This window comes from Pongo abelii, chromosome 1, assembly GCF_028885655.2.
Source record: "Pongo abelii isolate AG06213 chromosome 1, NHGRI_mPonAbe1-v2.0_pri, whole genome shotgun sequence".
Classification (NCBI taxonomy): Eukaryota; Metazoa; Chordata; class Mammalia; order Primates; family Hominidae; genus Pongo; species Pongo abelii.
Window position 1 is genome coordinate 72,655,685 of NC_071985.2, and position 15,233 is coordinate 72,670,917.

General features: G+C 44.1%; 1 protein-coding gene across 1 annotated transcript in view; it reads right to left on the minus strand.

Moving 5' to 3' along the window:
• Nucleotides 1–1,600: 1,600 nt before the first annotated feature.
• Nucleotides 1,601–15,233, minus strand: part of BRINP2 (BMP/retinoic acid inducible neural specific 2) — a 114,097-nt gene continuing 100,464 nt past the window's right edge. Inside the window, exons 5-8 of the mRNA XM_002809768.6 lie at nt 12,725–12,830; nt 9,891–10,127; nt 7,535–7,757; nt 1,601–5,912 (exon numbers count right to left, since the gene is read on the minus strand). Coding sequence (XP_002809814.3) covers nt 4,796–5,912; nt 7,535–7,757; nt 9,891–10,127; nt 12,725–12,830 — 1,683 coding nt within the window. The 3' untranslated portion in view covers nt 1,601–4,795. The remainder of the gene's footprint in view (nt 5,913–7,534; nt 7,758–9,890; nt 10,128–12,724; nt 12,831–15,233) is intronic.

A 15,233-nucleotide genomic window follows, 5' to 3' on the forward strand; every position in this document is an offset into this window, starting at 1 on the left:
TCACTCTATTTCCAGCCTAGATGGAAACATGCCTACTCTGTGCTTCAGGCTTCTAAGGGGTGAAACTTCAGTCCTTTTCTTTCACTTGTCACAGTAGCTGATTATTTTTGCTAAAATCAATTACAGGGAAAAGTGTGAAGATACTTCCATCTCATAGAAGCCTTCTTCTCCTCCGTGGAAAATTGCCTTCTCTCCTCCATCCCCACACTCCTAAGGCCTGGCCGGGGTCCCTGTCATCTCTAGGACCCAAATGTCACTTACTGGCAAAGAGAGGTAGAGGAGGAACCAGATGAGACTTCTATTCCTAGCTCCGATACTAGACACAACCATGAAAAAGTTCTTTAACTTCTCAATTTTTTTTTTTTTTTTTTTTGACATGGAGTTTTGCTCTGTCGTCTAGGCTGGAGTGCAATAGTGCAGTCTCGGCTCACTGCAGCCTCTGCCTCCCATGTTCCAGCGATTCTCCTGCCTCAGCCTCCCTGGTAGCTGGGATTACAGGCGCATGCCATCACACCCAGCTAGTTTTTGTATTTTTAGTAGAGAGACAGGGTTTCTCCGTGTTGGCCAGGCTGGTTTTGAACTCCTGATCACAAGTGATCCACCTGCCTTGGCCTCTGAAAGTGCTGGGATTACAAGCATGAGTCACCAGGCCCGGCAAATTTCTCAGTTTTTTCTTTTTTTTCTTTTTCTTTTTTTTTTTTTTTTTAGACAGTCTCACTCTGTCGTTGCCCAGGTTGGAGTGCAGTGGTGCGATCTTGGCTCACTGCAACCTCCGCCTGCTGGGTTCAAGCAATTCTCCTGCCTCAGCCTCCCAAGTAGCTGGGACTATAGGTGTGTGCCACCATGCCTGGCTATTTTTTGTGTTTTTAGCAGAGATGGGGTTTCACCATGCTGGCCAGGCTGGTCTCGAACTCCTGATCTCGTGATCCACCTTTCTTGGCCTCCCAAAGTGCTGGGATTACAGGCATGAGCTGCTGCGCCCAGCCAACTTCTCAATTTTTTAACCTCTTTTTCCTCATGTCAGAAATGAGATTGGACCGGATGACCTCTAAAAATCTTCCAATTCCAAAAATCTAATTTTCTAACTTGCTGTTGGGTTAACTTCTAAGACTGATTTCTTTTTCAGGGTATTTTAGTTTTCATGCAGAATATAATGGCAAAAAAAAAAAAAGAGACTTTTCTGAGATGCAAGAGAATAGACCCATCTGATGAAATTACAGACTTTCAAGTGGTATTTTGGGACAGGACATCATGTCAGCAACATATTCTGTCTACTTACAAGGCAGCTCTGCCTATCATGACCACTATTTTTATATTTTGATAAAGAAAAAAAAACACAGAAGAACTGGAACTAAACTAAACTAAACCCAGTATTGGAAGTGATATTCATTTATGTTTTTGGCTGTTGATGCATGAATGTGCTTGCAGAACATAGCAATATTTTATTATCAGGTATTAAATATATTATTTAGTGTTAGAGGTATTAGTCTCAAGCATTAGGGCAGATTAGCATTTGATGTATTCGTTCTTTGGGGTTACAATTAAAACTTGAATTTCTAATTGTTATTATCCAATGCATAGTTGGAACTATATTGTGATTTTGCTCTGAATTCCACAATGAGTTCACCAACATTGACAATCCAGTACTAATTAATGACAATTCTTTATTTGCAACTGTGTCTGTGAATAGGTGGTTCACATATTTTGATTATTATGGACTTTAAAGGTGACAGTTTCAACTGAGGACAGCCTTTTCTTATTACGGCATTTCTTAGCCAAGCTTTCTGAAAAACTCTGTGCTAAACTCATGGTTTCAAGCCTTTGAAAGCCTCTTAAAGGATGCTACCCATCCCTTACACCCCCCATTCTTCCACCTGTGTTCTAGAAGCAAAGTCTTTGGCCTGCTCCTTTGATACAAGTTCTTCTACACCAAGCACCCTATCACTGTCCCAGAACAGACGAATCAAACATCTATCACAGGTAACAGATGACTAGGTCAAATATAGGCATTTCTACCTCTCTAATTAATATTCGTTAGGCCCTCTATCAATATGATACTTGCATCTGGAATCAAAGGCACCACTAAATATTTACCAATGTGTAGTAATACTTTTAGATGGAGTTGGTACACTAAGCTTCATAGTTTAAACCTCCAGATGGGCAAGATGTGGAAAGCTTAGTAAATGGATGCATATATTCCCTAGAACCACAATACATCACGCCATCAACTTCCTGAAACCCTCCCAAGACAAGAGATCTCATATCTCTGAAATAAAGAGACACAGCATCCTTACTAATAATTCCATAGGTGCGATTTTCTCCCAGTCTGGTTGCTGATACAAAGACAGAAGGCTGAGGTTTCCCATCCCTCACCACAACTGTGGGACTGGCCTAGGTGGGAAGTGAGCCCTCTGTGATGACTCTGTTCCCACTGGGGCAGTTACGCTTGTGCTACTGAGGCTCCACACTGCTTTGTGCACTGTACATTCTCAATGGCTGTCCTCCCCACTCTGAGTATTGCTGTGCCTGGCAGTTGATGGTTTGCTAAAGGTACACCTTTAATTAGTGAGTAAGAGTCCCTGTCCACCCACTCCTACTGCCTGTAGACATACACTTTCAGAGTGCTAAAATCAGAATCCGGTATCTACCACTCAAACCCCATCCCTGGAAGGTATCAAAGCCTTCCCACCACTTGTCACCCCCTTCCCACCAAAAGCATCGTCATCGGGTACATCTTAACACTCCTGCTGATGATGTCATCTGCCTATTCCATCTCACATGGGTGAGGAGCTCTGTACAAACTTCCCAAAGCAAGCAGTGACTTTAACTAGAAATAGACAGCCAATAACTGTGCTCACCCCAGATCATCCTATCACTCTGTATTTCTACCCTGGAAGCCTTCAGGAAAGTGGTGAAGAAAGAAATGCCCCAGGCTGCTTATCTACCAAGGATTTCAGTTTCTTATACATTGAAAGACCATGCAATGATTAAATATAATGTCAAATTCTTCTGCATGCAATAATAAACATAGAAGGCCCCTGGGCAGAGAGACATAATCATCATCTTATTGTCTTTCATTTCACTTTATGCCGACTGAGATATACCACAGGTAGGAAATGAGATATTTCATATTTATGTGGTGACTCTCTCCTGAATAAAGTGGGGGTTGTCATGCCTATGCATTATGGTTGGAATGTAAAGCATAGACAAAGAAGTGATTCTCCAAAAGAGATGCTATGAAGTGATTCTCATACCACCTGGAGGGAGGCACTAGGAGAAAAGGATGCATTGTTCTGTGTTGTAGACATCAAAGCTGCTATTTGGGTTGGGAATGTGGTAATCAGACAGAATGGAGGGAGCCATTGCTACATTTCCGTCTTTCCCAGATTTCTCAAAGGGTGATCCCAGACCATAAGATGCAGCGTATGGGAAATTCTCCTAATGTCTGCAGTAGTGTCGGCAAAGAGGAGCCCCTTTAGCAGGACTTTGCCCAGTGCAAAGACTGCAGTTCCTCTTATGAGCAAGATCTTTTTAACTACTCTCCCCATCGTGGGAAATCCTGGTTTTAGGACCCATGTTAGCCCTCACACCCAGGGAGAAAAAAAAGGTGATGGGAGTGTAGTTAGATAACTCTCTGGGATAGTACTACCTCACTTCTCATTTAACCTCTCTCTCTCATACACCCCTCACACCCCAGTCAACACAGGCATTCATTCACTTGTGTAACTTGTGTATCTGTCAATCAACCAGCTTCCCACACAGTACTATCCCCGCTTCACGGACATTCTTGTGTCATGCAAATAGCAATTAAAAGGAAAAATCCAGGTAACCCAGGGGACTATACTCTCTTTTTTTTTCTTTTTTCTCTCGTTTTGCCCCCTAAAAAAGGCCTTTCCAAAAATATATTAAACCAGGTAAATGTTTACTTAGATGTTCAGGTGGTTGGAGCAGATTGACAAGGAAAACAATCACAAAATAAATAATTTTGTTTTGTTTTTGTTATTTTTTTTTAAAAAAGAACATTTTCCTACACATTGTCTCTCTCTAACTTGACAGAGCTGCTTTCTTCGACAGAGAGATGCTGTTGGAAAGGAGCTCTGAAGGGACCACAAGGGGAACTGGGAAAAATCCAGGGCCCTGAAACTTGGTTGGGGGAGGAGGCAGCAGAGAGGGAGGAGTAAGGGAGGGGAGCAAGGAGGCCGCTGCCTGCCCTTGGCGCTGGTTCCTGTTGGTTGTACTTCTTGTGTTTCCCAGTCAGCGTCTGGGAGGGCACAGAGGAGGCAGCATACAAAAGTAAGAACCAATGTCAGGATTCACAAAACAACAACATTTTAAGAAATCTGGTTAAAAAGAATACAAAAGTGACTCCACAGAGGGGAAGAAAGAGCTCCGACCCCTCCCATTGTTGTCCCCTCTTGCTTTCTTGAATGACAAGAATCACTTTGAAGGATTTTTGTTTGTTTCATGGTTTGGCTGGTTCTTTTTCTTAATCTCTTCCTTGGCTCCTTTCTTTCAATTGCATTCATTTTAGAAAGCACCGATCAACTTTACAGATCTGAGGCTGCTGAGTTGTGGCCTCCCGGTGCCAGTGTGTGTGTGTGTGTATGTGTGCACGCACCCACGCAGTAGCTGTTTCTCTCTCGCTTGCTTCAGCTCGAGCCTCGAGGTCCCATCTGCTGGATGCTGAAAGTCTCGTGGGAGCACACCCTGTTGGCACTAAGGTGAGGGCTTAGATTATCTTTGTACCCCAGATTCATGGATCCCCTCCTTGCCCACTGCTGAAGTGGGCCGCCCATTAGCTACAGAGTTTGCCGGTCTCATATTCCACAGGGTTTGGCAGCTTAGAATTGAAAGCCCTCAGGGAGGACTGGATCCTGCCCACCTCATTGTTGGCCAACTTGAGCCGATGCCGGAGCAAGCAGGAGAAAAGGTCAAGTCGGACTTTGCCAGGTGGAGAAAGCTGGTTCACCCGGTCCCTGAGCTCAATGAGCTGCAAGAGTGCAGAGTCCTGGGAACCTTGAGTATATGGGTAGTCCAACTGGAGAATTAGGTCCCGGATAGCATCTGGGTCAAAGGGCAGGCTGTAGCCAAAGACCTGCAAGGTGTTAATTTTCATGTAACCCAAATTCTTAGAGGGATCAGTCATCTCCAGGGGCTCATAGTAGATTGTCTCATTGGAGCTGTCATCCAGGGACTTGATTCGGCTCCGTAGGTAAACATGAACTGTCTCAAAGAAAGTCTTCCACCTATTCCCCAAGGTGATAGTCCAGTTTTGGCACTGGGCAGCTGCATCCACGTTAGTCCTTTCCCAGTCAGGAAAGCTGCCCTCATTCACAGGCATGAACCAGCTCTCAGAGTGGCTGCCCCCAAAAGGGTTGACGTAGATAGCCATGACAGGCTCCAGGGTGCTGTTCTTGGTGAGACAGATCTGCAAGGACAAGGCCAACATCACGTGCACCAGCCCAGGCTTGTACTTGTTGCTCTTCAGGGTGAGCAGCATGCGCTTCCTCCAGGAAGGGTCAAACCAGCTTCCCAGCCGCATGTCATTGCTGATGAAGATGGAGTGTACCTCAATGCGGCTATCCTGCTTCTGCAGCAGGTACTTTAGCTCCAGGTCCTGCAAGTCTGTCTCCAGCCCAAGAAAGTTTTCCAGGGACTCGGCCACCTCTGGCCGGCACAGTCCCTGGGCCAGCACATAGCCCGGGTTGCAGCTCCCACAGCGTGTGCTATTGTCTGGAGCACAGTGGGCACATGCAGGCCCTTCGCCCAAGGCACATGGGATGGGGCCCTGGCAGGAAGATTGGTCATAGGGGCAGGTGCAGCTGTGGCTCTGTTCCAGGAAAGTGCCAGGAAAGGTGCTTTCCCCACAGTAGAGGAGGGACTGGATTCGGTTCCACCAGTAGGACAAGGACCTTGGGGAACAGAGATAAAATGAAGTAAGAGTCAAAAGAAGTCACACACTGACACCCTCCTTAAGGGCAGCAAGACATTGACCACTAGGCGTGGAAGGCAATGAGGAAGATAGAATCCCCAAGATCTCTGAGTGGCAGAAACTCTACTTTGCTACTTTGGACTGATTGAGCAAAGCCTAGAGCTCTGGGTCTGATGGGTCAGCACCAGAAATACTGGACACCAAACTTGTACTGAGAGCAACTAGGCTCATCTCTCCCAAGTCCTACTTCATTCCCTTATTCAAAAACCTACAGAGGATCTCCAGCATCTTTTGTGTCAAATCTGTTTTCAGCCTTCTAAATAAGATGGCTCTTCAAATCTTCTAACTTCTTGCCAACTTCCATTCCCTCTTCAAGGTTTCTGTCCTTTCTATTCTCTCTGCTCCTCTCACTCCTCCACCAAGAACAGAAATTTTCTATGGCTGATTCTCTTAAAATTTTGATTTTAGGTCTTATGTTACCTCTTCAAAGAAGTCTTTCCTGATGTCCCTGCCAAAAGAACCACCACACTCATTCTCCATCACATAACCCTGTTTTATTCAATCCATGACAATTATCAGTATCTGAAATTATTTATTGTTTACTCGTTTATAAACGGCTTCCCTGTTAGTAAATACCATGAAAGCAGGAACACTGTCTTGAGACCAACAGCTTCTCAGAAATGAGAATTGTTTCTGTGCATGGTAAGCATTTAATCATTATTTGTTGAAAGAAGTATAAATGAACTCCTCTCAAAACCACTTCTTCGTATGCTTCCCTTCTTACCTGTGCCTCTGATAGAGTGGTACCACTGGGTTGCTGGCCGTGAAGGCAGCCTCCTTTGCCTGGAAGACTGTCCTACCTCACGTGTACCAGATCATTTCCCTCTCTTCCCACACAGTGTGACCAAAACTTTCTTCTCCAAGGAAGCTTTCATTTCTGGTTTCACCTCTAGGAGATTATCGGTTTGATTTATGTTCTACCACCATAAATTTAAGTGGTTGCCACATAGTTATAATTTTCTAGTTTTTACATTTCTGTTCGTTAAATCTTTCCAATTCATGAATACCCCTGCAGCTTAATAGTAAGGCATGGAATATGGATTCAAAAACTTGTCAAATAAATAAATGAATGAGTGGATGAACAAGTGGATACTTGTAATGATACAGCCCCACTCTATCCCTGAGGGTGCAGGTCTCCACTTTTATTCCTCCTGTGACCCAGAGAAGAATCATTTGTTTGACACAAGCCAGTGTATGTGTTTTTCATCAGATGCAATTGCTGGATGAAATTTAACTCCATCCCTTTTTTTCTAAGACTTATTAAAATGGAAATCAGTAAATCAGAATTAGAGTATTACTAGAATAACATTTGAATCAACTGTAATTTAGATAAAAGTAAAATCAGCCCATCTTTTTTTCTCTCTCTCACTTCAGACACAACTCACAGCTGAGAATGACACACATGAGTAGGTCGAGATAACTGGAAGGCTATGTGTGAGTCACCACTCCCCGATCCCCTACATTGGACAGAGGGTTCTCCTTGGCCTCAGCAGCTATCAGGGAGGGGCTGAGCTCTGGCTCTAGCATCCAGGGGGTGCTGACCTCTCCTTGGGCAGGCGGAAGCGAGGCTGGCGATGGCAGCGCTTGCAGAGATTGAAGAGCCGGCGGACGATCCGATGGGTCTTTTTGAACAGCACTTTCAAGCCAGCTCCCAGTTGCTGGTAGCGGTGCTGAAGGCTGGTGTCCATGGCCCAGAACTGGGATATAGCTGTGGAGTTCAGGAACCGGTCATCGGGCAGCCTTTTCAGCAGGGCCTGGAACTCTTCTGTGGACAAGAACACAGGACCTGAGCTGACGGGTAGCTATGCAGAGCTCTGGTAGGGGCAAGTGGACGCTGCCCAGATCCAGGGTCCTTCAAAGTTACTACATGAGGAAGGAGGCTGCACATCCATTCTCCCAGGTGCTTTTTTAAAAAATCAACACCTTTATTGAGAAATAATTAACATGTTGTAAAATATGGCCTCGGGAATTTTCTCATCTTTTCTACCCCTATGCCTCTGAATTTCAAAACAGATCTCTGCCACCCTCAGAGGGGCCAGAGCTCCTGCTATTGCTAATGACCTTGGATGCATCTCTTTCACCCTTTATACTTCCTTCTGAGACATCCACAACACTATCTCAAGGCCAATCCTCTTCAATACCACCACAAAACCCATATGGAACATGTGGGGCCCTCATGAAGGTGAGTGTGCACCCAGACTGGCACATGTGGGCACAGAGAAGATGCAGCACCCAGCTCAGAAATCTTTCTAGAAACCCTCCAGTCCCTGAGACCAGCCTCTCCCACCCACGTCCTTGTCTCCGACTCTCTAAGATACTCTTCTTCTCTTTTCAGCTTCAGCTCTTGGACAGATACCCATTGTGCCCTACAGCAAATTTAGAAGCAACCTGCCTTCTGCTTCTAAGCTCCTGCTGAGTCTAGGTTCTCCTTAGAGCTTCCTGGGCACACCATGGCTTCTGAACTCATGCTCAGGTTTCTGTGCATTGCTCTGGTTTTCCTTGGGACCTGCAGCTACCAGGTCTCCTGGTAGAGGTCAAGAGAGCCCTGATTTATTCATCAGCAGTAACTCATAGTAGTAAAGGCCCAAAGTCATATTATGGACCATAACCCACCACCATAGCCCAAAGCATGGGGCTGGGGACTGGAATGTGATATTCTCCTTCACTACTAAATGCCTTGTCCAGGACTTAAAATGGCAACCCCTGGGGCCTCAGCTCACTTTTATTTCTCATGTACCTTGTTCGTCATCTCCTCAGAAGATTGGAGAATCATGCCTAGTAATGGCACTAACATCTAGTATGTGCATAGTTAAAACATTTGAGTGTATGGAAGAGCATGCAGAGCAAAAAGACAAATCCCATGTGTCTGCCATTAGTTTTTGCCATTTTGCCATATTGGCCTCAGATTTTTTTTCTTTAAGAAATAAAGCAAACCAAATATACTGCATGTGAGGGCCCTAAACTTCCCTTTCTCTCTATCCAGATGTAACCACTCTCTTGATGTTTTCTTTTCCATTATCACATATTTTTTATTTTTCAACAAATGTATCCATAAAAATACCATGTATTGGGTATCCTGTTTATAAACATTATATAAATAGTATTAAATATGTATTATATTTAATAAATTATAGTATTATATGAAGACATTATATAAATATATATAATGTAACCCTTTTGTCTTGCTTTGTTTTATTCAATATCATGTTTTTGAACTATATCCACATAAACATCATTCATTTAGTGTTGAAATGTGCAAATATACCATGCAGAGTTCTTTATACATTGAGCATCTACATGATCTCATGTGAGCCTTCCATTCACTATTATCACTCTCCCTCTTTTTCAGATGAGGAAACTTGAGACCTTGAGAAGCTGCATGGCTAATCCAAGGTCATAAAACTTGTCAAACCAGGCAAGGATGCAAAACCAGTTCTCTTGAATCTAGGTCTCAAGGTAACTGATATTAGCTTTAATAGCAACAAACAACAACTGAATTGTATTGGATGTCATCTAGAACCATTGTATGCACTTCATTGATTCAACAAATATTTATAGTGAACCTTATGTGCAAGCATTGCCCTAGGCACTGTGGAATCAGTGGCAAACAAAACAAACAAGGTCTATGCCCTTAATTATGTTTATCTTTGTTTATTAAGTCCTTAAAACACACCTATGTAAATGGATATAATACCAATGTCCTAGGAAAAAATGAAACCACTTGAGCCTCAGGATGGTGATATAACCTGCTTGAGGTCACAGACACAATTAAGTGGCCATGTCAGGATCCCCATGAGGATCCTCAACTCTCAAGTTTTGTTCTCCCCATGTTCTTGCTCTGTACCTCACAGCCACCTCTCATTGACAGGGAGGAATTCTGGGTCAGCTGGCTGCTCACCTGACTCTTCAAACTGCCGGTTGTGAGTGGCCCAGGAGTCCTGGATCTGCAGCAGGCTGTCCTCCATGGCCTGGATGTCAGCATCAGGGCAGTTGCAATCAGGGAAGGTGGGGCTGCACTTGCACCAGCAGTCATTCTCCTTGCAGACGAGCTCACCCTCAGAGCTGCATGTGATGTAGCTGAGTGCTGCGGCTACAAAGCGCTCACGCAGATACTCAGGCAGCAGCACCTGAAGGCCTGGGGAAAGGATGCATCAAGGAATCTCTGGGAAGAACCAGTGAGGACTCAGTTTCCCATGCCCAAGGCTGCAGGAACCCCAGCTGGAGTTCTGCTGACTTGTGCATCCTGGGCCCAAGCATGGGCACCCCAGGGCCTGATCCTGCTGAGCTGGGTGAGAGAGAAGGCTACTGCTGCCCCAGTGACAGATGGGGGAGGATCTGAAAATGCAGATGGGAAAATCAAAGCCCAAGGCTTAGCCAAACACCTCAGATCAGCCAAATTGACAGCGTGCATATCATAAGAACAGGCTTATTGGCTACACATCAGCATTTCTGGGATGGAAACAGGAAGATGTTTCAGATAAAAGAAGAGCTTACAGCCCTCTTGGGTGAGAAAACAAGGTTTGATGGGCTTTTTGCCCTGCCTCCTGTAGCCATCCTGTTTATAGCTTAACTGAGATTAGCAGTAGGCATCCTAGGACATTATTGAATTCTGACTCTTCTGGGCCTCACACCCCAGCCCTGATGACCAAGGAAGCTGTCCTGGTTAAGAGATAGGAACAGATATTGTGGGGATACAGTGTCCAGGTACTATGTTGAGTACTTTTTATATATGATTGCAAATAACATTTGTGCTCATACTGAGGTTTTTATAGGTAAGGAAATCCAAGCCCTAAGACCACAGTGACCTGCCCAAATCACAGCACTCATAGAATCTGCTTAGTGTCAGATCCTGCCCTTGTCTCATCAGCTAATACTATATAACTGGGACTGGCTGTCCTATTTCAATAGGATTTAACTCTTAAGAAGATTTGAAGGTGGGATGGTGGTCAATGCCCTGAGATCAGTCATGCCTGGATAGATATGAATGGCTCTCAGCTCTCTTCCAATTAGCTTCTGATCTTGGATAGAATGCACTAAATTGCTCTGAGCTTCAGTTTTCTCACCCAACTGCAGTAATTACCAGTTTACCTACAGCAGAACATACTCCTAGTTGGCTTCAAGCCACTCACAAGGCAGCTGCTGGAAGCTTACCAAAGGATGAACAAAGGGTAGGCATGCCTTTGGATGCAGTCTGGGCCACGTTCGAGGTCAGATCTGCAGGATGCTCCCCAGTAGCGACATTGTGAGACCTTGTGCCAGGAAAGTGAGGAATATGAGAACTTCTGGATATGGTGAGCTCCTCTTTCCTCAAACGTCTGCCAGCTCTTTATTTTTAGGCCCTTGACCTTGTCCTTGGCAGGAAATCAGAGAACTCAAAGTATGTATCCCAGTCTCAGTAGACCTCAAAATATAACTTAAAATTGCCAGCAGCAGTGGGTGTTTGTTGTTCTTTCTTGAGGTCTACCTCCAATTCTGTACTGCCCTTAAATTTTCCTTTCTTGGCACTGTGCCTACAGTGGCATTTGAGTGGTTCTCCCCACACACCCCATCCACATGCTTGCTTTCAACACTCACCGTCTTCAAGTCCTTTCATTTCACCTCCCCCATCACTTCCCTCCTCCTCACCAGAACACTTCACATGCTATAAAATCAGTGCCCCGACAAATGTCTGCATGAGTGATGGGCTATAAAATTAAATAGCATAAACTATTCCAAATGAACAACTAGACATTTTGAACTTCACTCACTGCTACTTTCCAGACAGAAACCGCCCATCCAGGGACATCAGTGAAGAGGAATGCCAATTACCTTAGGTAGCTCTAAATAAACAAGTTTTTAATCCTCTTTCTTATATATTTCTTAATTCCTAAAGCATTGCTGGGTCGCATTTGACTCAGGTTGCCTGGAATTTGTAATCGTAGATCCTGAGTGAGGGTTATTGATTTTGTAATGCTGAGACAATAATATCTTAAACAGAGTACAATTCAGTTAGGCCTTGAGAAAAATAAAGTTTTCCCACTGAATCAGTTTGCATAGCCCTGCCCCCAGGATGCCTGCAGGGAACAGAGAGCAAGAGATGCATGTCTCCCCTTAGCCCTCAGCCTCCAGGGTTAGTGTGGTTTTCTTTCCTTTATCTTTCACGTTTTGCTTGTTCTGTCTCAGATCAAAAGTCTTATTCTTCTCAAACTCATCTCCTGACTTTGAATTGCCCATGTGCAAGATCACAGACAAATAACAGAAAGCAGGGGCCACCTCAAACTGTGGTTCCAGTAGGTAGTGGTCCCCCACTTTGTACAGATCTTAGTTGAGATGGAGATGGTAGTCTTCTAACCACTCTGTAAAGGCCAGCTATTCCTCAATGTGTCTTTATGATAAAGCAGAGGGTTTTCTGGGAAATGAAGATCATTGAACTAGGTAAAGGCTTCTTATAGGGATGGGTATGCTGTTTCTTATAGGATTGTGACAGAGGACTTGAGATGGAATGTGAAGTGGGATGATTGAGGTGTCATGTGATATAAGCAATAGGTCGGGGGTATAGGACAAACCATACCAGAAAGTTTCTTAAAACATGATGGAAAGTTGTTAAATACAGGTTCCAGAACTTGTGGTAGTTCTTGTCTTAAGAAAGGTTTGATCAAATGCAACAGGCAGAATTTTTTCCTGCTATTTGATCTATGAATTTTTTTTTTAATCAGGTGTGAGAGGTATGAAAACCATCATAGTGCTGCTTACCAAGTAACTGCACTTTGTTCTCTGGACTCTGTACCAGGACAGAACTGACTGAGTCCAGATTGTCATAGTTGCTGCAGCCCAGAGGACCGGTCCTGGTCTCGGTGACCTAGAGAAGGAAGGAGTAGGGAGTGGGTTTAGATAACAAGTGGAGACTCCCTTTATACTTCCCTTCTCCAGCTGCTCCATCTCAGGTTCCACATCCTGTCCTCGACCAGCTATAGAAGTGATACGTGCCTTTTCGTACTCCAGAGGTATAAAGTCACTTTCTTCCTTGTCCTGAGGCAGTATCTGTTACATATAGCTGGCAGCAGCAGTTATATATAAGTGAGAGCCTTTCAGAGAGAGCTAAAGGGAATTTGTGTCTGGAAAGGTGGAGAATGCTGGAGAAGGAGTGAAACTTTAAGCTCTAGTCACCCCTTCTCCCTCCAGAGGAAGGCAAGAGGACATATGTGGTCCCTGTCAGCCTGCTGGAAAGCCCAGCTGCATCCACTTGATGTGGTACTCACAGACTTTATGGATCCTAAAGATGAAAAGCACTAGAGAAATATGAGTTATGGGTGTTAGTATTAGTATTAAACATTTAAGTCCCACCTCGGCACTGAGACGTCCTTAGAGAAAATCAGCCACGGGCTTACTGCATATTTTAATAAGTATATTAAATATACATAAACTCTTATAACCATGTAATATTCCAAAACACCATAGAGTCATTTAAAAATATTATAAAGTTGGCCCGTCAGTTTTCCCTGATGTTTAAAGTATAAGATGAAAAATGGGAAGCTTTAAATGCACTGAAATAATTATGTAATAAGAATGATGGGGACACGAGGCCCTTTCGTCTCAGGATCTCTGAAGACTTTGCCAACAATCAACCAACCAATCAACAAGTATTTATTGAGCAGCCACTGTTTAATTCCATACAATTCTTCAAACATTTATAGTGCACCTTTCCTGAAGTTCATCATGAAGCCCACTCTGATACCTCTGACCTCCTTTTCTGGCTTCAGGTCCCCCTGCTTTGCAGCAGGCACAGGAGTTGCAGTTTTGCATCCCTTTCTGCAAGTATGTGATCCATGTCTGAATCCTACACTCTATAGGCTCCGAAGAGGGAAGCTCATATTTATTTTGCTCATCATGTTGTCGACAGCAATTAACACAGTTTCTGGCACACAGTAGGTACTCAATAAACAAGAGAATGCATGTATAATACATCCCAGGCTTTTCAGGGTAGGGAGGTGTGTGCAACAATATACACATTGTGTATTGCATCCTCCAGGAGATCACACCCTATGGGGGAGGTAGGTGCATACACAGCTGACTGATAGACATTCAAGTCACGGTAGAAGCCTGCATCATGATGAGCTCTAAGGAAGCACAGCTCTAAACAAAGGGAAACAAGAGAGGAAGTAGCAGAGGAGGCACCATCTATGTTGGTTCCTAAGGAGAAGTAGGGAGTGGACAGGTGGGAAGAGAGGAAATGTACTACAAGGAAAAGGAGAAGGGACAGTGTGATCTCTGCAGCACACAGCTTGGAAGTACATAGTGCATGTGTCTAGCACCCTGCCTTGTTACCACGGTGAATATGAAAGTGTAAGGGACATTCTTCAAGGGAATTTAGTAGACCTAGGTTTAAAAAATACACACGGAGCAGAGTGATAAAGTGAGAGATTGTGTGATGCTGAGCAAAAACAGTCGGGAGAGAGGCAGGAGGGATTCCTGTAGCTTGAAGTAGTCCACGAAGAAGACTTTATGAAGGAAGTAAGCCATGAATTCATTTTCAAGAATGAGTACGGGTGGCAGGGAAGGGAGGGGAAATTGAATAAAGAAGGGTAACTCCATACAAATACCAAGGGGTAGCAATAGACACAGAGCATGAGAGGCAGCAGGGAGAACTAGACCGAGGCCGCGCCAGGGGCAGGGAAGGCTTCTCTACAGTTTTCCAAATTCTTCCTCCAAGAGCATCCCACTTAACTTTCCCAAGAACTCTCTGGGACAAATCTCATTACTATCACTCTCCAAGGAGGAAAGTAAGGTTCAGAGAGTTACAGTCCTTGAGACCACAGAGCTGTTGAGTAGCAGAAACAGGATTCTAACTTTAGAGTCCTCAGACACCAGTTCAATACCTTTTTGTCTCCTGAGCAGGCAGGTCAAAGGACTGCAGAAAATCGAGTCTAAACCCTTTACATGCCCTCACTGCCAAACACAAGTATTCTAAACAGATCAGTCCACCCAACATATTTTAGTGATCTGTTCTCTCCTCAGAATGTTAATTAACATTGAGCAAAACAAATTGTACTGACTTCAGATCAGTTTGATTATCCTTACAATGCAGATTAGGAAACCAAGGCTCAGATAAGTTAAATGACTTATTCCAGGTCATACAGTCACCTGCAAGGATAAGATTTATTTGGCTCATTCATTCATTCTTTTATTTACTCATTTGTTCGTTTAACAAATATTCAAGGAGCATTCGGAACTCACAGATGAGTAACACATAGTCACAGCCAGT